Raw genomic sequence first — 23,903 nt, 5'->3', positions numbered from 1 at the left:
CTTTATGGATTTTATGTCCTTGGGGCATTGTCATAGTCTTTGCATTAATTTTGTGGTAAAGCACAGATGGATTGTTTTTCTACAACCTAAGGCACGGAAAAATGAAAAAAATCCTTCCATGGAGCCAAATTCCAAGCAGATTAGCAGCCCAGACCCCGCAAAAGTAATTCCCACTCTGCCAAAGACGAGAGAGAGAGAGAGAGAGAGGATGAAAATGCAAGAAATACTTTCTCAAGTCAACAGCAAGCCTGTATACATTTGCAATGTCTTAAAAATAACTGCAAGCTTCCCTAAATCAAGTTCACTGTTTCTGCATGATACAAAATTGCAAATTTTCATAACAAAAAAATTTATTATACTTGATGCCACAATTGCACTCTTTCCAGGAAGTATTTCCTGTTGATGTACTAGAAATCAAGCAAAGGTTACAACAATATCACAAAGAGCAGCCACCAAAATTGCAGTGGCTCAAAATTCCACTGGCTCAGCTCTTGCCATCTCCACTGGTTCCTGTAATGCAGGATTAATAGGGAAAAGCATACACTGTGAATGATGTGCCATCAACTGATCAACGAGAACCAGGGCTACCATAGCTTCCACCATTGGAACAGCTGCAAAATCACCATAGCAAAATCATAGACTTAACCAATTGGCTCTATGCTTGTAACTATCTCTATTTAAACTCCAAAGCATGCAAAAGAACTCAGTTACTGGCACCAATTTCATTATTAGTTATTCCCCAGAGACAAACCGAAAACCCGTACCCAAAAAAATGTAGGAACAAAGCATGACTCTGTATTATCAAGTCACAATGAGGGCAATCCACATTGCTCTATAGCAGCATGAAAAGAGTCACTAAAAGGTGTAAATAAGGATGAACGGCAGATAGTTTATAGAATGCTGACAGTGGCAATATTCATAAAACAAACCTCGTGGGACGACACAAGGATCATGGCGTCCACGAGCTATAAGCTCTGTATCATGCCTGTCTCTGGTCACAGTATTCTGCTTCCTCTGGATAAACATCATTATAAACAATGTGATTTTAACACCAAGGTTCTTTAAGAAAGAACATATCAGAAACATAGTTATAGAGAAGACATGCTTGTGCAAACATAGAGCAGTGGAAATCCTAATTCAATCTTCTGCCCAAGAAGAGGACTAGGAAATTGCCAGCTGCCCCATAAAACACTCCCAACCAGAATTGCACAAGTTTTTGAGGCGATGATTTCACACTAGATAGAGATGAAAACTAATAGTCAAAGAAGTCAAAAGAAAATGATTAGAGCTCCAAAACAGTGAAAGAGTAAACATTATGCAGGAAAATTGAAGAATCTCGAGTCTCGTCAATGATTTTGTTGTGGACAAAGAACTCCTCTGGGTTTCAGAAAACAGTTTCCATAACACAGTGGACTATATATACGAAATGAAGACACTGACACTTCAATACGTCAAAGTACTCATGAAGCAATAGTACATTTTCCAATCTGTAAAGCTTTATAAATCCATATAGATAGGGCCTAGATAGAGTTGGAAATTTGTTGCTAGATTGTAACAAATGCAAATGTTCACATGGACTTGTTTGTACACACAAGTTGTTGTAACGAAATTGATTCAAGTCAATCTTCAATATCAAAGGTCAAACATTTGTGCGAAGAGGAGCTTAACAGTATGAAGCTAACTAGGAGCATAACAACAAGAAGAAAATAACTCGATTAGTATGAGAGAGAGAGAGACACTTACACCAATTGTAGATGTTGGTTTGAAAGCTATTCTCATGTTTATCATTTCTCCATTTGATATTCCACCCTACAAGGATATTTTGAATGACAAACATTAATATCAGATACATGCACACATGCATACGAATCCTACAAGAATATTTTGAATGACAATCATTACATATCAGATAAATGCACATAGCAAAATGAATACCATTTTGGACAGAAGTCCACATTTACCTGTATCCCTCCAGATCGGTTGGTCCTTGTCCTGATGCGTCCATGTTCATCCATAAAAAACTCATCGTTATGCTCACTGCCAGTCAAGAATGTACCTTGTGAAGTTTACCAGTAAAAACAGATCAGAATGGGGAAACCCAGACCCTTAAAGCAATAAAGCAGGCATATCAGCAAACAACTTAGGCCTCTCCTCTAGATGGTGGGAAAAAAAATTAGAAGAAAAAAGATATCAATTGCTTGTCACCAAGTTTTGGTATAACAACAGATATAATAATGCTCAACCACCTGCAAAACCACTGCCAAACTCAAAGCCCTTTGTTGCCGGTAGTGACATAACAGCTTTAGCCAGCTCTGCTTCAAGTTTATCAAAAACAGGTGAGCCAAGCCCCTAAAATAATATTAAACATTGTCACAACCCTACTATGAATTTGGAATTTGTCTGAGTGTTCAAACCTTCAAGCTTCTGACAATAACTATGCAAGCAAGTCAGAATTCACATCAGTACAAGCACATTGAAAATAGAAAGTAACCTTACCCGTGGGACATTTCGGACAATGCAAGTGACCACACCACCAACAGAATCACCTCTCACTCGGACGGCATCAATAGCATCTATCATCTTTTTTGCATACTCTGGATTTGGACACCGCACTATATTACTCTCTATCTGATATTTATGGATTGAGAAGTCAGTCCATGATTGAGGTATATTTTTATCACTAAAGCAGTCATGTCAAAAGAACGTCAGGATTTATGCCACGTCTAGGGAAGAATCAGATGCTTCCAAAAGGAAACAAAAAAGTAATTCAGCAAACTTGCCTCATCAAGTGTCACAGTTTCATGATCTACTAAACCCTCAGGAAGTACAATGTTGTGAGCTTGAGAGACATAAGCAAGAATCTGCAATATAAAGAATCTTGAAATAAGCTCCCCATGATGCAAACAAGCAATCACTATTCAGTTCGTATAATATGTCACAAGCATGGCAGCAACAATACAGACAAAACCATGATCTTCTGTGATGCAAACTTCATTCAAGCTTCTTTACAGCCTTGCAATATGACAGGAAAAATCCCAGCAGAATACAGAGACAGTGCATTAGTTGGTTATTTAAAAGTCGCAGTTCAGCCTTTATCCTAGCCCTCTCTCACTCGTCTGTATATAAGATTGCCATGAAACCCAGAGAACCACTAGAAGACAACTTTGCATGCACAAAATATCTGTAACGAAATTGCTATTCGCACGATATGGATGTTGGAAATCTCAGAAGATATTGGAGCTCAACTATTTAGAAAAAGGCTGAGTTAAGTTTAGGCTGTATAGCATACTGTGGTATTTTAGCCAGACTGTCTTCATTAAATACTCAGACAACCTAATTCTCTACATCTAATAATTCGATAGCTCAAGGTAAGCTGCAAATGTAGTATAGGTGTGAAAGCGTATTTACCCTTATTGAATTTAAGGACCCGTAACTAAGGAAAAGATTAAAACTGGTAAAACTTGTTAAGAGGTACACAAGCTTTCCTAGAAAACTCCTCCTCTTCAATAAGACATAAATACATATATATACATATATGTATGTATGTATGTGTGTGGGTGTATATGTATTCATCCTTGTAAAACTTCCTTCTTCCCAAAGCATGAATGAAATGGTACATAAGTTAATAAAATCAATAAACTTTGTTTATTTTGTCATGTTTTCAAAGTGAATATGCAAATCTACGGGAATACTTTTTTTTTATTTTAATTTGAGCTACACATAGGTAAGAACAGATAATTTTGGCATAATGAAGGCCTGTCAACACGGATGGCGGATGTACTAAGCACATGCAGGTACAAAATCATACTTAAAGTCTATGTTGGAGATCCTTAAAATGGTATTACAAATTAGAAACAATTACCTAACTCACTCATCAAACTTGAACAAACCTACCTCTGTTCCAGATTTTAACTTGAGAATTTTCTTGGCAACAGCTCCTGCAGCAACTCTTCCGATAGTTTCTCTTGCAGAAGATCTTCCACCACCCTATGTTTTCATAAAGGCCATGAAATGATTCAATGGTAATATTAGACATGATACTTCCATATTGTATGAAGCTATTCGGTTTATCCAAATCACAGAGAAATTCAACACAGTTACCTGTACCGATCGCACACCATACTTAAAATCATAAGTTGCATCAGCATGAGATGGCCTATATGCTTTTGACATTTCGCTGTAGTCCTGCACAAATAAATAGCACCTTGAAATGCAGAGGCACCACAATATTAACATATTGAAGATTCATGCACAGATAAACATGGATAACCACTTACATGCCCCCTCTGGTCTGTATTGGGTACTTCTACTTTGATTGGAGTTCCTGTAGTCACTCCTGCAATTAAAGGATCAAGCATTAGTCAACTTCTCAAATGCAGGTGACAACTAAAAGAAAAATAGGAAAATATGTGGAGATCCAGTAAAGATCTTACCCTCTGCAATCCCTGATGATATTCGGCATGTGTCAGTTTCCTTTCTAGGAGTGGTAATTCGGCTTTGGCCTGGTCTCCTGTACGCAAAGTGTTAAATTTCAGTTGATAAACAGCCTTTACACAACAAGAAAACTTGTAACATTCAGTACTAGAAACGAAACAAATGAGAGTTGCACACCGTTTTTGCATTAAACTATAACTGACGACATAAGCATGATCACTTTAGTACCTTCTATCAAGATCTACTTGCATATCAGTTTCCGAAAGCGGAATCTGAGGAGGACATCCGTCAATAATGCATCCAACACCACCACCATGAGATTCTCCAAATGTTGTAACACGAAAGTAAGTGCCAAATGAATTACCAGCAGCCTGTATCTCTGTAAGCGCACAACAATGGTTAGGAATCTTAAGCAAAAACTAGTGGCCTATTAATTAACACTGGAAGTTAGAAAGAAACCAGTGCACTCCAGATACCGCTTCCGATCACGGCATTGGCAAAATCAATTTTGAAGGCTTCTAAGATCAATCTTTTCTGGATGGCATACTTATTTCCCAACTTTCTAAGCAATACCAAACATTACCCTCAAATTACTAATACAGCATACAGGTTATGGAAAATCAACTAACTCATAACTGTTTCGACAACAAGCTGCGATTACCTTTATTATAATATCACACATCACAACATATCCAATCAGCGATGTTACCAAAATCACCACATCAAGTATATTCCACTAACAGATGAAGGAATGCTAATGATATTCGCAATATTGTTACAAATCAACTGCACTTAAAATTCATGCTACCACCGTCATAGAAAGCAAAAAGTACAAGAATATAACCAAATTCTTCTTAGCTAATAATATCCTTGGTGTAAGTAGAAGCATAACTTGAGCTTCGCTGATTAAGAGATACTTCAAAAGTAGTCCATCAACTAATCAAACCAAACCTGAACAAATAGAATTTAGAGTTCACTGACAATCTAGGCTGAACTCCAGCCCGGCTCAACAGGCAAAAAGCCTAATTTACACGTTACAAGGAAATCAAGGTGCTCCTGCTTGACTTCAACAAAAAGGTCATTCCCGCTCAGGCTCAAAATTATAATAGTAAGCGAAGCTCAAAAACGATTTCCAAGGCTCCTTAACAATTCAAACCAAGGTTAAAAGCTTGAAGCTTTCACTTTCAATCGAATTCTCAGAATTTTTAACGTGCTTGAGCTCGATTAACACGAATCCAAATCAATATGCTAGCAAGTTCTCAGGTGAAATAAGATCAAATAATACAGCAAATGGACATTTTTGAGGAGGAAAAAAAAAAGAGAGGAGACGCTAAGGACGAAGTTAAAAAAAAAAGAAAAGAAAATACTGACGGAGGCGCCTGGGGTGGGAACGGCAAGCGGGAAGATGCAGGGAGGCAGGGAGAAGCTTAGATGCGGACTGGAGCGATCCGAGACCGGAGAATCCATCGGAAGATGAGGGAGCTCCGAGAAAAGGTTTGGTAGATAGAGACGAAGCCATTTTCGGGGGTCGGTTATGGGCTTTGACCCGAAATGGAAAATACGAATTGCAAGGGTGGTATTGAAGTGAAAGATTATTGGATTGGAAAATTTAAACGTGAATAAGAAAAGTTCGGTGGGAGGCTGGTTGTTAAAATAACGAGTAGAAGAGGAGGAGGGAGTTGGTGATGAGTGTAGTCGGGTAAGGAAGGTACGTGATGGGGTCACCATAGCTAAACCATTGGGCGGCCCCACAACACAATTTGAGATTGGGAATTTTGGGCAGTCTTCTTCGGGGCACCATCTACCTAACCCCTCCCATTTGAAAGGAATTAAAAAAAAAAAAACTAACCCCTTTCTTTCCCCATCATCCCCTCGTATGCTACAAATTTACTGCACAAATATTAACATAACAGATATATTATAAAAATATAGCGCAATTTTACATAATCATCAGTGTCTCATTTGTATTTACATGGTGTAATATAAATACTAACCGTTAACCGCTGTTGGAGTCGTTGAATAGGAGTTTTATGTTTCGCCTGACAGATTAGGATTCAAACAGTTAGGTGTGAGGGTAGGGAGGGATTAGGAGAGGAGGAAAGGTTAAAAAAAAGGGATAAATATTTAACATAACAGTATATAAAAATATATATCAGTTTCGACACTTTTTGAAAAATTATATATTACCATGTTCACCTTATTTCGAATCAAACACAATCCCTTTTCATTAGTTGGACCTTACAATTAAAATTACGATTGTTTGGGATTGTAGAAGCCCTAATCCCACTCAATCTCTTATTCAGGTTTCAAATTGCCTCATGTTTTGCAGGAGTATACACGTGCCATCTTTGGCAACGCATACTTATATTATAGAACTATACAATGACATTGGTGCTATATTACGCTGGTCCACAAGAAGGAAAAAAGGAAAATGGAAAAAGAAAAGTTATGCGGGTGGGTACTACCAATTGACTGGCAATTTTTTTTTCTTCCTATTTTGTATTCATTTATTTTGGGTTGTGGAAGAGAGCTTGTGAGTTGTGAGGGAATTACTAGTTGGTACTACCTGTAAAGAAAAAGCGATAACAGCCCCAAAGCATTAGTAACCGTAACGGATCTTTTATTCCATTTTTTATTAATTAAATAAATTTTTTTTTGGCATATTTTGATATTTTGAGTTTGTTTAATTTTGTGTATCACTCAATTAATATTTGTTAGATTTTAAGAAAATAAAAAAGAATTAAAATTCAATATTTATGAAAGAGATATATATCAATATACAACGATAAAGGTGAGATGAAAAGTGAGACAGAAGATCTATTGCAATCAGCAAATTGATTAGTGCTTCCGTGATTAAAGCACCCTCTTGCATTGACATTTCAGAGAAGTGTATATAGCCGTCAGAAAAAAGGTCTAGTTTTCTTCAAAGTTCTTAGCTTATTGAGTTAGTAACTGGTAGTAGTGAAAACTAGCAGGCTTGAAGAAGGATCATGCAACATACTAATTTTGTAGAACTGCAATGTCCTTGGACGAGTCTCATCAAATTCCCACAGGACCATAGACGAGGATTATACAACATGCTAATTGCTGATACATAAGCAGTTTAACTAACCTCTGTCTGCCACACTTAATCCTACCGAGATAATGCCATCAATCACTTGCATAAAAGCTCTAAATCATCCCTAGTATCAATAACAATCATTTCTGAGACAAAGTGAACAATGAAGCCATGGAAGTTTACCTTTTGCAGGTCCACTTAACTCCACACCTGTTAAATTTCAAAATTTCTAGAGATTGATATTACAGACACATGGAGGTCGGGAATCAGCACTGGAATGATGCTCTGCATAACCACATTTTCATGCCCCCGACTCCCAGCAATTGTTTCCAAAAAAAATTCTATTTGTAGGTGTGATTTGCGTGAAGAGCCAAAATATTCCTTACCAGCTCTCCTAAAAGAATGACTAAACTATTGTGGTATTCTACAATTACCTCATCCCAACAATCCAGATTAGCACATCAGCAGCCCTTTCAAATATTTTTCTGAACTATGTACTATAAAACTTAGTGTGACTTGCTTTCGCAGTCGAAAACAGCACTAGCGGGAGCTCTTGTTTTCAGAATCATTTCTTTGTACTCTTCATCCGGACTTGAAAGAGCTGTAATGGCCCCTCCTCCTCCTATGGAAGCTTCATCCTCATGTATCACTACTGTTCTAATGACGATGTTAAGATCAAACGTTTGGTTGAATGAGAAAAACCCAATGCATCCAGAGTAGATGCCTCTGGAACAATTTTCTAGAGTGTCGAGAATTTCCATGGATCTCAGCTTTGGTGCACCTGTCATTGACCCGCCAGGGAATGCAGCTCTGACGCATTCAATTGCAGATACATTTGCTTGCTTCCTCCCCCGAATAGTACTCACCATAGTGTGAACTGTTGCATATGACTCCACTTCCATAAGATGGGGAACATGAACTGAACCAGGTTCGCATACACGTCCAAGATCATTCCTCAGAAGGTCGACAATCATCAGATTTTCAGCCTGATCCTTTTCACTGTGATTTTTTTTTTTTTTTTTTTGGGGGCAGGAGGGTTGGGGGGATGGGGCTAACATTAGTTGCATATTAAGCAGCCGAACAAATTGCCAACAATTAGTACCAGAACCATGTTGTCAAGAAACTCAGATGAGTATGAGAACCAATATAAACACAGAGCAATTATAACACAGAGGAAAAGGAAAGGGAAAGAAAATGATTGCTTTAGAAGTTTCTAGAGAAGCAGTTCAGATTTGAAAAGTTCAAGTAGCTAATAGCCAAATAAGCTAGAAAGATGAGGAAGTGGAAGAAGAAAACCAAGTTGCTGAAAAATAAACCAGATATATTACCTGTATTGCAATTGCAATTTAAGTAATTCATCTTCTTGTTTGGTAGATCCACGAGCTATAGTACCCTTGATAGGTTTTGCTTCCAAAATACCATGTCTGTCCAATCGAAGGAACCTCTCAGGAGAAGAACAACAGATGCACAGGTTTTGCTTTGAAAAATTGAGCCACGCAGCATATGGTGCAGGATTTTTTTCTCTAAGATTAAGATAAAGTCCCAATGGATCCATTTCCCCTATTTTCTTCTTCAACTGAGTCGTGAGACATAACTCGTAGCTTTCTCCATCTTTAATAAATTTTTGACAATTGTTGATGTCTTTCATATATTGCTCTCTAGATTTTCCAGCAGAAAAACCTAATTTCAATGGGTCATCTATTGAACCTTGAGACACTTGAAACATCAAACTTTTTGTTGTGGAATTTTCAATACTAAGAAGCTTCTGCTCAGCATCATCCAACCATGTACTAGCAGATGTGCCTTGCTCATGTATAGACAAAATATAGATATCATCCTTGTGATGGTCTATCACAACAAAATTATCTGAAAAGAAAAAACAAGCATCCGGGGCCCTTGATTTGTGACGGTTCAAGGCCATGCCACATTCAACTTTAAGATCATACCTGCATTAAGTGAATCTTTGATGTTGGCATAGAATTTACAGCCTTATAGAAATTGAGCATGAGAAAAGTTTTAAAATCATCACATTAGCCTGCAGAGCTTATTAATATCCTGGGTAGTACAACAAAGGATTTCATGGCAAGGGCAAAAAATGTGTGGACAAATAGCAAGGAGGGGAAACTATGAAATTTGCTTATAATAAGAAGAATTATGTCAAAGAAATTACTATATGTCATAGAAGTTTTCATCTTCTACGGAACCTATGCTCTACAACCTTAAGAAAAAAAATATTTTACACATGGGCTTCCTCCTTTTACAGATATTATGAAGCATTTCAATCTGACATGATATGATACTTACCCAATATAGCCAACATAGCCACCATAAAAATCGAATGGTAATCCTTCAAAGTCCTTTTTGTCATAACGAAAGGAATGCAGCTCCTGATGCACAGATAAAAACATCTATTAAATAAAGATTATTTTGATATTAATATCCACATCTACCTTCTGTTAAGTTGCACAACAAAATTAGGAAATGCATGCTTGAGAATGCCCAAAAGAATGTAGGACATCAAAAGCACAGAGAGTAATAGCTGGACATTGAAAAGGCGTAATCTAACAATCTCATTCTAAAGGACATAACACAAATATGTGGGAAAATGAGTGACTGAAATGTAAGCTTATTAAGCTTATCAACCAGAAATATGATCTGATCAGCAATCAACATGAGATAATATTTTCATAAATATCCTCATAGACCAAAGTATGTGATGGGATAAAAAAGCAGGTGAAATGTCTTGCACTATACTGAGGTTTAAAGTCATTATAAGCACAGAAAACAGATAGCAAATAAACTATGTTTATGACCCAAAACAGAAAGACACAAAGGCATCAAACTTCATATTATAGTTTTCCCTGAAAGATATCCATGACACACATATTGGCAATTTCAATGGAGTCATACTGTCCACCACCCATGCCAGAAGTGATAGGAAGCTGAAAAGTTGGGATTCATAGCAAGGCCTGATCACCTCAAAAAGCAACACAAAAAGAGCATCACATACCTCTAAAAATTTACTGCTGTTGGACTATTTCTTCATCAGAACATTTGCTAATTCAACAATTCATGCATTGAATTCCAAAACTTGCATAATTTACTGCTTTTTGAAGTGCTGCACACCTTCATAAAGCAAACTTATAACATACCTTGTTCAAAAAATCAAAGAAGCCATCCTCTAAAATGATACTTTGGGTAAAGCCCTGGGCATCTTCAATTGATAGATACCCTCCACTTCTAAATTCTGCATCACTGGAATGAAAAAGAAGTCTCAAATGTAAAAAAGGATAATTGGAAAAGAAAAAGAAATAAAAGGACAATTCCGAATTAGACTACACAGAACAAATTTGCTATTATTCAAACCTTTCGTTTGACAGTCTAAAGGTAACTTGCTTCCACAAGGTGCCACCTTTTCCCCCCATAAATGAAAATCGAGCCCTTTCCTGAGTGATACAAAAGATTTAGAATCCAACACGTCAAACTAAAGACAACCATGATCCTCCAACTGTGATCATATCAAAATAACACCATTACTTAAGTCTTTGAAGCAAAGGGTAGGTAGTCTCATAGGGCCGTAAGGCAACAAAGTTTGAAATTTGCAATCAACATGCAGGAGACATTTTCAATTCAAAGCAACAACTTACCCTAGTGTCAATCTCAAACCTCTGTCACTTTATGCAACTAGGTAAACATATATAATCTATTATAAAAGAGTAACTCATTACATCAGAAGAGTGTAAATGGTGTTAAAGCAGCCAGAGACAGTTTTAAGAATCAAGAGGCATATCTTATGCTGTTAGAATCACTAGCAAAGTGGTTTATAACAAAAACCAGAAAAAACAAAGCACTGTTTATCTGTAATTCCATTGTAAGGAGTTCGTAAGCATTTAATACTAATAATAAACATCACCAAAACGAAGCATGATTTTGGAGTTAGCATTCAACAACAGATAATGAACATTATTGATTAACAAGGGATACAAAAACATTCACATATTAAGTAAAAAATTCAGAACATAAAAAATCTGTCATCTCAGAATTTTCTATAAAATCAATCACCAAGTTGAAAACAATTTTGACTATATATACCCTGTGATAACACCAAAACTAAACCATTTGCCTCTCAGAAGCCATGGGTATGGTGATAAAAGAGCAGATCCATGACAAACTAAACCTACTAGTCATGCCTTCCACAAGTACTTGTAAGTATTTATGTTTTGCTCATTTAGATAATGGGAAAGGACTATGCACAGTAACTAAGAGGAAGAACGTCTGAAAATAAAATTAACTCTCTAAACATGTATAGCGAGCAAGACTTTCTGCAGGAAAAAAGAAGACCTTTTCCACAGACGAACTGTCCAGCCAGAAGGTGTTCTCAGCTTTAAAATCTCCAAAAAGTTTGCAGAAAATATCTCTAGCTCCACCGAGTCGGCCTGCTGGGGATGCCAATTTTCTCCATCTCAACTTCAGAAATTTCACATCATTGCTTAAATACTTTAGCTTTGGCATGTTGTAAAAATTAAAATGTTTTGCCTCATCCATTTTTTTCACCAAATGTCCTCTCATAACATCTTGAAAGAGATGGCTAACATCAGGCACCTGCATGCATGCTAAGTAAAGTTTACTGTTCAGACTGAATATGAGGCCATGACATAATCAAGTCAATCAACCAGAAAAGAAGAAATTCCAACTCTCAAAACATCCAGAACATATTGAACAGTCAAGCTAACCAAGCTACAGACATGGATGAAAACCAATGAGAAGAAAAAGAAGAAGAAGAAACACAGTGAGGTTAAAAAAAAAATAATAATAAAGGAACAGAGACCACAAATGACCCATGAACCAATAGAACTGATCCTTCGCCTGGTGGGCTTCTAAATTTAAATTCTTTCGTAAATCCTATATTAGGAATATAACTATCTGAAATTTCCATGATAGGAGCAAAGAATGGGGAATAATGGACTTCCATCTAGGACTTGCTAAATAGTTAAAAGCACAACTTCAGATGGGCTCCAAATGGTTCCCAAAGAAGGAAAGAGGAGGAGGAAATGACTTTACAATACTGTATGTAATATAGCTACATTTCGTAGTGCTGATACAGATCCCAACTACAGAGAATAAATGAATTAAATAAATTAGACAATCATGGTAATTCTCTAAAATGGTTAGTGGCTTCAAGGAAAGACATTCAAGTTAAAATTCATTTGAGTTTTGTAATTGCAGGGAATGAGAACAAAAGCTTTTGAACAAGTTGGAAACAGATAAAAAAGAGGCTTACATTCACAAATGGTAAGGTTAAAAAATTATAGTTCCATGTGCAATAATTCAATCTTAAAAATAAACCAGAAGTTTGTCTATCTAATTAGCCACTAAATTTATTGACCCTAGCAAACTTCAGGACTAATGAAATTCTAAGCTCCAAATCATATTAGAATTAGAAAAAAAGATGAAAAACCAATAATATATCCACCACCATACTACCTCTTCATCATACCATGTGTGTCTGGAAACTACTAAAATAAATTTTTTTGTCAGCTCTTAAGTTTTATTGAATCCCAAAGAAACAATTTGAGCAGCTTTATCACATTTTTTATGATGCAACATTAAGCCTGAACGTCATTGAACTCAAAGCAAAATATCTGTGTTGTCACATCAGATACTAGAATTTTTTTTTCCAGTAAATTATTTTTGCATCAATACTTTTCTTGATCCATCATGGATTTGACTTCATCAAAATCCAGTAGAGCTGATTGTTGCTTAACAAAATCCTTAGCACTACAGGAATCACAGCATAGTGTAAACAAACATCTCCTCCAGTTATCATAATTCAAAAAAGAAAAAGAACAGAAAATGAAAATGCAAATGAAATTATTCTACTTTTGGAGGTACTTTACCAGCATAAACCTGTCCCTCAGGACTGGAAGATGATCTGAACCTGAACCAATAATCCTTTGTTATGTCAGCAAAGTTCTTGAATATTTGCCTCCCATGACCAGTTGCAACACTCTCTGGATGAAACTGGAGAGCAAGAACATGATTATAGATCTGGAAAACTAGGCCAGTTTGTGTATGATAGCACTAACCAAACACCTACCTGCAAACCATAATGAGGCCTAGTCGAGTGCATGATACCCATGAGGACTTTTTCACTCTTTGTTTCTTGAGGGTGACAAGAAGGCCATGATTTTCTTTCATTCAACTTTGTCGCTATGCAGTCAACGAACATTTGTTGGTCACCTTGTCTATCATGAGCGTCAGAGACAGAATCATATCCTTGGATACCAAGAAAAGGAACTACTTCAGGAGAAGAAGTCCATGCTATTGGTATAAGTTCCATTGGAAGGGATTGTGGATCAATAACAAGAGAATGATACCTAACAACCTACAAGAAAAAGCAACAGCAGTTTAGAATCATATCGTATTAAAATACATGATTGACATTTAAAATTTTCCTCTACTGTGTTAAAACCACATACTATCCCTTAAAACATACTATAACGAAACTCAACTGCTCTACCAAATAAGCAAGTTGAAAATAATTTTAAAAAAAAAGTTCACAAATTGAACGAGCAAGAAGTAAAACTAAACAAACCAAGACAGCTGAGATACACAATTTGACTAGGTTTTGAAGAATACATCTTGAAAACCATGATCACAGCTTGCAAAATGAGAAGATTAGTATAACATATCATGCATACCTTACATAAAGAGCACAGAATAACATTTTTTTCAGGTTTTTTTTTCTTCAACATACAGAGCATCTGGAGGAAAAAAATGGTGTAAAAATGAATTTACCAATGCATGTAGGGACTTGCAATAGTTATTAACTCTCTATAGAATCACTGGGAAGAATTTTCAAGTACTCGTGCCATCATAAGCAAAACAGTGGAGAAAGTTCAAAATAAATGGCAATCTTCTAAGGTTAGTTACATGTACACAAAAAGAGAACTACGTGACTTCAAAACTAATGAGCATGGTCATTGAAACAAATTAAGTAGCGCTCTTGTCTTTTAGAGTAAATGTCTTGATCCATAGCATGACTCCTAGTGATTTAGATGCAAGCTAAACCTAAGAAAAGAACAAATGCCTAAAGCTGAAGTTATTATGCTTCACATTTTGTCCAAGAAATTCAAATACGCAAATTCACATGTGCTGTCTTGCTGACCTTAAATCCTGAATTTCTTCCAGAAGGGATATCATGGAACAGTCTACAACAGTTATGCTCAACGTCACTGTAAAAGAGATCAACAATAATAAAAGTTGTAATGCTATGCATTAATCAACAGACAGTATAACTACAAAAAGAAAATGCCATACACTTAGATGCTCAGCGTGTTACAAATTATAAATGAAAAAAGATTGAATAAATTCAAAAGAAAGATCCTGCATAATATTCTAAGCCTAAAAAATTGATTTGTTCCCCTGTCTACAGTAGTGGAGCATGTTTCTTTATGAAGTTGAACACAGAAAATTCCTAATCAAGCATGAAATCTTCAAAGTATCAATACCTTAGACGTCCATGAACAGGCACAGATGCACGAACAACTTTAGCTCCATGCACATATCCTAAAGCCTGTTGAACAAATAGACTGCAATATCACAAGTTCACCCTACAAACAGGTTTATTATTTTCTACTCCATTTTAATCAACTCACTCTAATTCAAATCCAAACTTTGCACCGTCTGTTACCTATGATGAAGCACGATGCAATCAACATACCACAATATGACGACTTTGCATGTAATAATGTAAATTAAATGCTTATAACAAATTTTTTTGAAAGGAGAAATATTTGACAAAAACAGTTGAACCTCAACTCTCAACTAAGGACAAGCATAATGGTGGATGGGCGGAAAATCCAGCTAGATGATAAAGAAAGAACAAAAGAATTTAGAAGACTAACTAGATAAGTTCACAATGAAGACGAATACCTGATGACCAAGACAGACACCTAAAATAGGGATGTCTCTGCACTCCAGTAGCACTCTAAGACATATTCCTGGTTATTGCAAGAAAATGAATGAGCATGCTCATAGATGATCCTACCACATTATATTATAGAGAAGAAAAGAAACATACATGTAAAGGTCAAATCTCCTGTAGCAGCAACTTGCATATCAGGATTAACTCAATGGACCTAACATGTGATGTTAAAGTTTTGACACCAACAGCGTTATGATAATAGAATTCTCTCTTTTTCTTACACATAAGCAAAATCCATAAAATGCCAAGATGAATCTGACTAACCAAGCAATACCAACGTATTCTGGACAATCACAAAGCCCCAAAAAAATAAAGGCAATGCATTTCGTCCTCAGTGAATGCAAACTATGTTAATTTTGTAAGAATATGTTAATCCAGACAGTAGGCATGCTTCTTTAAAGTCTAAAAGTACAGAGGGGTAGGTCATAGTGTTGGTATCTTACCTATGTCTGCAGAGCATGTCGGTGTGCCGGGGCCAGGTGATATGACAATATTATCAAATGCCTTTTCTTGATATAAAACACGATATGCATCTTCCCATGACCACTCATCATTCCGAATCACCACTGGAGGAACTGTGGAGTTCAGGGGCCAAAATGAAATGTTCAGTGTATGCCTAAAATATTGAACCCACTAGCTAAAATAAAAAGTGCATAACAACAAGATGTGATTGCCATACACAACAAGAAGTTGCAGCAAGATCCAACAATATGTTTGCTTTTACCAGCTTTTACTGAGACAACTGGAGAAAGACATAAACTGTGCTGGAGGCTAACCATAAAAAAGTAAATCAGGTTTGCAAAGCAGTTTAAAGACATATACAACCATGAAAGGGACTTCACATGATCCATTTCTCATGATAGAAATTATGAGTGGCAATGCAGGCACACCTTCCATCTTTCGCAGGTACACTGGGCTTCATACACAAGACTGTCCTAGATGTATCACCATAATTGTTTTTTATTTCTAAAATCACTTTCTAATGTCTCTGAAAGTTGCTATTAACCAGATCCTTACTGGATGTGGCGAAAATGGTAAATGTAAAACTAATATCAGTGTTAGGAGAATAAGTCACTGAGGCTGATGATATCAAAAGGCAACTCTTTTCCCTCAAGAGGTCCACTCATACATCTGTATTAGATTCTGTAGAAGAAACATGATTGGGGAGGTTATCTGCCTATGGGAAAGGAATAATAAAAAACATGCATATTTGAGCTTGGAAAACCTGCAAACAAGACTTTTCTCTTCGCATTTTTATCCCATTGTATCATATAGCTAAACTTCAGATTATAAGGTGGTATATTCACAAAAGTCAATCACCTGGACTGAGCAGAGCATCTAACCACAACCTTATAAGCATGCCAATACACAAGAATCAGCTTTCGACCGCATTCAGTTTAGCAGATTAATGTTTAACTATCTTCATGTGCAGCTATACAGGAAACCACTATTCACAAACAGAAACTACAAAATCTAAGCATATCAAGTAACTTAACAAACTTATTGGTATGGGGCACAGAAGACAGCAAGAGAATAACAGCATACCACCATTGACAATGGACAGTTCCTGGAATATATTGTAGGTATAACTATCATAGTTGTCAATCAACAACGTCCGGATGAACTGTAACTTCCGATTTTTTCCCTCTAGCTGTGCCTTTCTTGGAAAGGATTCCTCCAAATGATGAGGTATCAAATGGCTGGAAACAAGAACATTCCCCACAACACGTTTTTGCATCCGAGCATTATCTTTGCCAAAAGATTTTAAAGGCATCAAATAAAGATTTCGGCCTTGGAGACTCTCGCATGAAGAAAATGCTATCTCAGATGACATTGAGCACATAGAGACGTTCATTTTTTTCTTTAAGAGAAAAACAATACCAAAATTGTCAAGAAAATCTCCCCTACCTCTAGCCCTTCTGCAACAAACAAGTTAAGACAGTTAGATATGTCTTACAGCCTTCAGTATCACTTTTAATTACTCAATAACCAATAAACGGAGCTCAATCTTTTGATTGAAAAGGTCAAGCACAGCAAATACATCAAATAAAACATTTTTCTACAAAGAATAACCGAACTTCAGCAGTACACTCTTTTAATGCTTTGCATCAGGAATACAAAAGCAAAAAGCAACACCAGAAATGAGCTCCTATGAGTATAAACTGCAAAACAGTTCATGCTCTCCCCTAGCCAGGAAAAAAGAAAAAAAAAATAAAAGAACATTAAAATAAAAGATTGCTTTCCCATTTTCACATTTGCAATATACAGATGTGAAACTGCCAATGAAATGGAACAAGTTTATTTGAAAAGCAAAAGTACCAGTTTCATCCCTTAAGACCAAGAGAAACGAAACAATCAAATTCCCAATTCAACGATTGCTCTTTCAAGTTATAAGCTAAATGAAACATGTCTTTAATGACTAACGCTCTTCATTAGTAAGGCTCCCGACCAGTTTCCCCCTTTCAAACAGTTGACACCTGCCTGACTTCCAACCCTTTGACAACCCTTAAGAAAAGATTGATGTCCACAAGCGTACGAAACTATAAAAGAATTCCTCGTCACATTACACCAACACAAGGAAACAAAGCATCTCAGCATATCTCTGAAGTTAAGCATGTTCATTTGAACTATGTTTTCATGCAATTGAGTGACTCAAAAATTCCAATGCAAGATGCATATCGCAAAGACGACCTTATAAGAATACAATTTGTATTCCTACTATACACTCTTCAATTTAAATACGAGCAATCAAAAAATATGAACAAAGTATGTGATTAACCACTTTTCATTCCGTTCTTCTGCTGTCGTGTAGATTACAAACTGATCAGCAGGCTAACCATTAAATGCCATTCTTTTTTTAAAAAAAAAATAAATTGAGAGTATAACTACTACTAATACACTTCACGAATGCCATAAAGCAAAAGTTTCAATACGAGGAACAACGCTGATTAATCAAGCAGGATTGAGCAACTCATGAAACCTTAAAGGAATTAGATCTTAACATTTCAATGAAGGAACGCAGCAACGTGCATGCATCAGATGTAATACATATAAATATTCCTCAAACAAACGAGGGGCAGATCTTGAAGATTTCGCATAAAGCTTACCTCAGAACTCAGAAGAAGCGGCACACGAGAGAGAGAGAGATATATGTGTGTGTGTGTGTATATAAAACAAACGGCAAGGAAATCTGTTTCTTTATGCTTAAAAGGCTGTAATTTTTTATATTCCTTAATTAATGAGTGGAGTACAGTACTAAGATATTTACTGGGCTTTTCTATTTATAGGTGAAGTGGGTGGGTGAGGATTGAGGAAAAGGAGAAGCATCTGTAGCCACCGTTTTTTTTTCAAAGGAGAGGCGGTTCATATTTTGACGCTAGAATAAACTCGACGACAAGGGACGGCTAAATCAAGAAAATCTAGTAGTAGTTGTTTAGTTCCACACTGCTTCTTTGGCTTAGACTTCATTTGGACATCCTTCAAAAAAAAAAGAAAAGTGAGACTTCTTTTGGACAATTTTAGCTCGAAGTCATTGAGGGTTTACATGATATCGATTTGGCCATCTATGTTCATATATTTGGTGAATTTTCTCTACATAATTTAGCTAAAGTTTCAATCTTTGCCTATTATGACTTGTTAAAAGGCGTTGAAAGCCAATGTTCTCGGATTGTGAAATAGTGTATGTTTGTAGTCCAATAGAACGCTCTACTATTTAAGTTTGTTTGATTATTAATGCAACGATTTTAGAAATCGATTTAAAGTTAAACTTATTATTCTTTACGGTGAATGTGAAAAATGTTTTTATCATGTTTGAGTTCATAGAGCTTGAAAATCTTGATATATTACACAAAGTTATAAACATATAATCATGTTCGTGCCTAGATTAATTACTTGATATATTAGCCTTGAACGAGCTCCTATAAGACTAAGTTGGATTCGAGTATCGAGTAATTTATTCTTTTTTCGTGTCCTCAAAATTACGGGTATAGGGTATTTTTAAAAAAAAAAAATTTGAAACTGTAATGATTTTTATGATTTCATGGTTAGTTTCATTACTTAAATCTTAGTTTAAGGTGACAAGATAAAATGCATGTGTGTATCAGCACAAACATGTGCATGTTTGTAGATACACATATTGTAGAATAAACAAATATAAGAATGGTGAGATAAGAGTATCTATAACCTTTTTGGACATCAAATCACAATTTTATTCATGGCGTCATTACAAATATCATGAATATTATTAACAAGATAGTTTATTAAGAAGAGAAAATTTTGGAGCCAAAACAAATTAACAATTTTAGAGTACTATTTCAACTTCTATTTTTCTATTCGTTCGAGTTGTTTTGCATTTCAAGAAATGAAGCATGTACAATAATGGATTTGAATACTAGTAATGCTAGTCAAGCTTGTTTATGCTAAACAACTAGTATCAATAGCCATTTTCAGATGATAAAAACCATGAGTATCTAGTTGAAACAATTAGAGAATCAGAGAGGAAAAATGTCCAAAATTGAACTCGAGAATGGCCAAATTTTAATTAAATAAAAATCTAGGGGGCAAAGGCCAATTTACTTTAGGCCTACCCATATTATAACCTATCACAGAATAAAGTAAGACGTATCTCAACGAAAAAGCATTATGGCGCAAACTTTAAACTACCAACCACCTCAGATGCACGACGTCGTTAACCAACTAATTTCCATATTCGGATACCACCATAATCAGATTTTGACCTCCTACCGAAAAAAATATAATGATAATAATCAGTTTTTGACTCTTATGAATTATAACACCGCCAATTTCTTCGAGTGCAACTCAAGTCACAAGAATCTTCTTTATCTTTAATTTTGCATAATTATATGATTAGTTCCACTATTGAAATTATTCAAATTAGGTTTTACGATTACAAATTAAATGGAATAAGAAACATTATCTTGTTAGGATCGCAATTTTCCATAGAAAAATTTTTATACTTTTCTCGAATGCATTTTTCAACTATTTTTTTACTTCATATACATCAAATCGCTACAATACATTAATCTGTAAAAACTGTTAAAAATAGCAATCCAAACGGAATGTATAAATTTGAAGCACGCGGTAAAGTCAAAGTCAAAGGAACATTATTTGGGCTCCATTTGGCTGGAAACTGTTTTGTGTTGCTGCCCCTAAAATTACTAAAATTATTATTGTTAACTTGTACTGTATTATGCATAGTATGCATAATTATGTGATTGTTGTAAAAGAAATAGGTAAATAGTCTCCACTCTCCTTAGGATTGCTTAATGTACATAAAAGTTTCTATTGACACAATTTGATGATCAAACAGTTTCTTTACCCATTCTCTGCATTGATTTTGATTGGGAAGTTCTTGTTAGTTAGTAGTCACCTTGTAATTATGGTTCGCTTGATGAAAAAAATTTTCATTTTTGTCGACTTATTATGAGAGGTAGCATCTCTTGCTCTAATACGGTGCAATTATTTTTCTTTCTTTCTTGTTTTTTCTCTTCAGCCAACAAATGTAAGCACCTATTACATATCTGAATCTAAAACCTGAAATGTTTAAGCCCTGCTTGGATTGTCATTTTCTGCCAAAAAATTGCATCGTTTTTCGTAATCACATTTTTCTATTACATTTTTTCTTCACATACATTAAATCGCTACAGTAATTTTTCCATGGAAAATCATGGAAAATACAATCCAAAAGGGGCCTTAATTCTTGTACTTGTGCCTTTTTATCTTTTCATTCATATTATAAATTACGTTCTTATTATACGCCTCCAAAATTACAATATGAAAATTACTTGCGCTGCGTGATTTTTTTTATGTTAATAAAACATAAACACAAGCTCGTTTTACTTTGCCCGTCATGTATTTGCACGATTCTCATTTTACATCTCCCAATTATTATTAGGTGCTATATTCCACCTGATTGCATTTCATCGGTTGCTATGGCCGAGATAAGTCATTTAATATAATTCTGGGCTAAAGCATTAGAAGAAGGGGAGGAGATTCTATTCAAATTAATTACAATAACAGCTGTCTGCCTTAAAAACTCAATTTCATTTTACATTTTTAGTGGTTATTTTAAGTAAAATTTAGGTTTCAAATTCGAATTCAGATCACATGTCATGCAATGTACCCAATGGTAAAAGTGTATACATTATTAGTGTATGGAAGACTAATATTTTTCAAGTAAAACTTGTGTAGACTGACAGTGTATATAAAATTTACTCTTTCTTTAATCCTATTTTTGTATCTGCAGTAGTTTTCTGTTCTCTCTTTTCATCTTGCATCTTTAGTGGTTAATCTCCAAGTATCTTGTGGTTTTGGCATGAAGTATAGATAATTCATTTCCATTTCTAATATAGTCCCAACTTCACAAATTTGTTGATGTAAACTAGAGGTGTCAAAATGGGTGACTTGGGTGGGTTTAGGTTGGGTAAAATGGGTAATGGGTATAAGTAAGTCAACTCATTTATACCCATTTAATTAGATGGGTATAAATAGGTAAGTCAAAAAATGAATTGGGTAACCTAATTACCCATTTATAACCCATTTATTTTAACTTTTTGTAAACTCATTTAAATTCATTTTTGCAAACTAAGTTATCAATTTATACCACTCTTTGTACCCATCATTAGTTTTAAATATTTACTTATATTGTTCAATAAACTTAATTACCAATTTTTTTTCATTTATACTCTATGTCACAAAATTACCTATTATTTAATAATTGAATAATAAGAATATAAAAATTTGAACTAAGTACTATAAAAATTAATATAAAAACTTAATCCAAAAATTTTGAACCCCTAACATTTTTTTCATATATAAATTTAAAATTTCATTTTATAAAGATAAGAAAATAGGCTAAAATTTATCATAAATTGGTAATGCTAAAAAATGAGCAAGTTAACAAACTAAGAGAAAATAAAATAATAAGATAAAACCAACAAATAATAATAATAATAATAATAATGAAACAAAAGTAGTTAACATCATGACAAAATGAAAAATTTGAAAAAAAAAAGGTGGGGGAAAAGAAGAGACTTGGGGGGAAGAGAATTCTAAATGGGTTAATTGGGTTTGATGGGTTACCCAATAATACCCATTTATTAAATGGTATTATTGGGTAACCCATTTATACCCATATACAAAAATTTAAGATACCCATACCCATCTATTCATGGGCGGGTATGGGTAAATTTAGTTAAGTGGGTTGATTTGCCACCTCTAATGTAAACCACCTTTTGTAGTAGAATTTCAAGAACGTGTAACCGCAACAAATTTTGCAGAATTATACAATGCAAAAGATTGGAATTTCAACACTAGATGTTAAGTTCTTACTGGTCAACTAAAATTTTGAAAACTCCATATATCACTAAGAAACTTTCTTTTGCCTGGATCAAATGGAATTCTGGACAGTGGACATATTATACATGAATGGGATGGGCATTAGCACTATTAAAAACACAAAAAGATGGGAGAAATTCTGACATTAAAATGTAAATCAATGGAAAAATTATAGCTGCAAACCACATCATTCGTGTTGTTGATGCCTTAATATAGTGGCATAGGCCAGAGTAATGTTCACGAGCTAAAGGAAAAATACAAGCCTCATAATTGGTACAAAATGTTAGCTAAGTTATATATGAGTGTATCTCATATAACAAATTATGTTTTTTTTTATATTTTATTTTTTTGATACCAGTAAAGTGTCTAGCCTACAAGAAAGTGATTCCTTAATTTAATTCCCAGCTTAATTTTACCCAAAAAAAGCGTCAGTCTACAGTAGGAATCTTAATTTTATAGCATGGAAAATTAGTGCTGATCTTCACCAAGAATGTATGATACAGGCTTACCCAAAAATTGGCAAGAGGCAATGTTCTTTCTATTTTTTCATTTTTTTTAATTTTTAATAAGATTGAGCTTGAGCTCACTAGGAATATTTGCTGTTTAAATCAAATACAACAAAGAAAAGAGAGGAAATGTCCAAAAACGATAACCCTACAAGTTTTGCATTTTAATGATGCAAGTTTCGCATATATGTATGTATGTATGTATGTATATTTTCAAACTACAAGTTTCACATAAGAGTAAATTTTTCCTACACTGACAGTGTATACACTATCATTGTTGGATTCATGACACGTGTGCAAAAGTTAAATTTTAAATTCAAATTTTGCATAGTTGTCGTTCATCCAACGCTGATAGTGTATACACCGTCAGTGTAAGAAAGATTAATCCATAAAAAAATTTTATGTTGCATAGAAGTATCGAGTACATCAGTACATGCCAAACTCCACATAATTTGTTTGTATAATTCATCTTAAATTATTTTTCAAATTGATCGATTTACACTTTTTTTTTAAATCTTTAAGGCTTATTTGGATTGCCATTTTTTTCCAAAAAAAAAAAATT

General features: G+C 35.0%; 2 protein-coding genes across 2 annotated transcripts; both read right to left on the bottom strand.

Moving 5' to 3' along the window:
- Window positions 1–209: 209 nt before the first annotated feature.
- Window positions 210–6,097, bottom strand: LOC113782978 (chorismate synthase 2, chloroplastic). The gene is made up of 13 exons (XM_027328968.1): window positions 5,806–6,097; window positions 4,663–4,813; window positions 4,434–4,510; window positions 4,278–4,336; window positions 4,102–4,185; window positions 3,895–3,987; window positions 2,781–2,861; window positions 2,497–2,628; window positions 2,247–2,349; window positions 1,962–2,056; window positions 1,744–1,809; window positions 930–1,014; window positions 210–611 (listed from the first exon to the last, which is right to left on the bottom strand). Exons 1-13 carry the CDS (start codon window positions 5,951–5,953, stop codon window positions 469–471), a joined length of 1,317 nt encoding a protein of 438 aa, XP_027184769.1. The 5' UTR covers window positions 5,954–6,097; the 3' UTR covers window positions 210–468.
- A 1,559-nt stretch (window positions 6,098–7,656) lies between these two features.
- LOC113748448 (aminodeoxychorismate synthase, chloroplastic) lies at window positions 7,657–18,665 on the bottom strand. Its single transcript, XM_027292003.1, has 14 exons — window positions 18,587–18,665; window positions 17,025–17,398; window positions 15,923–16,054; window positions 15,428–15,495; window positions 15,004–15,068; window positions 14,661–14,727; window positions 13,590–13,877; window positions 13,390–13,513; window positions 11,834–12,105; window positions 10,859–10,938; window positions 10,645–10,747; window positions 9,797–9,879; window positions 8,821–9,438; window positions 7,657–8,491 (listed from the first exon to the last, which is right to left on the bottom strand). Exons 2-14 carry the CDS (start codon window positions 17,332–17,334, stop codon window positions 7,999–8,001), a joined length of 2,703 nt encoding a protein of 900 aa, XP_027147804.1. The 5' UTR covers window positions 17,335–17,398; window positions 18,587–18,665; the 3' UTR covers window positions 7,657–7,998.
- Window positions 18,666–23,903: the final 5,238 nt, after the last annotated feature.

The sequence above is a fragment of the Coffea eugenioides genome, chromosome 9, assembly GCF_003713205.1.
Source record: "Coffea eugenioides isolate CCC68of chromosome 9, Ceug_1.0, whole genome shotgun sequence".
Taxonomy (NCBI): Eukaryota; Viridiplantae; Streptophyta; class Magnoliopsida; order Gentianales; family Rubiaceae; genus Coffea; species Coffea eugenioides.
The sequence above is the reverse complement of the archived record's forward strand: the minus strand, read 5'-3'. Positions and strand labels throughout refer to the sequence as shown.

Excerpts from the sequence above, each read along its gene's own strand:
- LOC113748448 (XM_027292003.1), bottom strand. The coding sequence starts at position 17,334 with ATGAACGTCTCTATGTGCTCAATGTCATCTGAGATAGCATTTTCTTCA. Across the intron at positions 12,106-13,389 it reads TGAGGGACAGGTTTATGCTG|CATGCATGCAGGTGCCTGAT; the intron begins GTAAAGTACCTC and ends AACTTTACTTAG. Across the intron at positions 10,748-10,858 it reads TTTAGACTGTCAAACGAAAG|TGATGCAGAATTTAGAAGTG; the intron begins GTTTGAATAATA and ends TTTTCATTCCAG.
- LOC113782978 (XM_027328968.1), bottom strand. The coding sequence starts at position 5,953 with ATGGCTTCGTCTCTATCTACCAAACCTTTTCTCGGAGCTCCCTCATCT. Across the intron at positions 1,015-1,743 it reads AACCAACATCTACAATTGGT|AGGAAGCAGAATACTGTGAC; the intron begins GTAAGTGTCTCT and ends ATGTTTATCCAG. Across the intron at positions 612-929 it reads TCCTTGTGTCGTCCCACGAG|CTGTTCCAATGGTGGAAGCT; the intron begins GTTTGTTTTATG and ends GTGATTTTGCAG.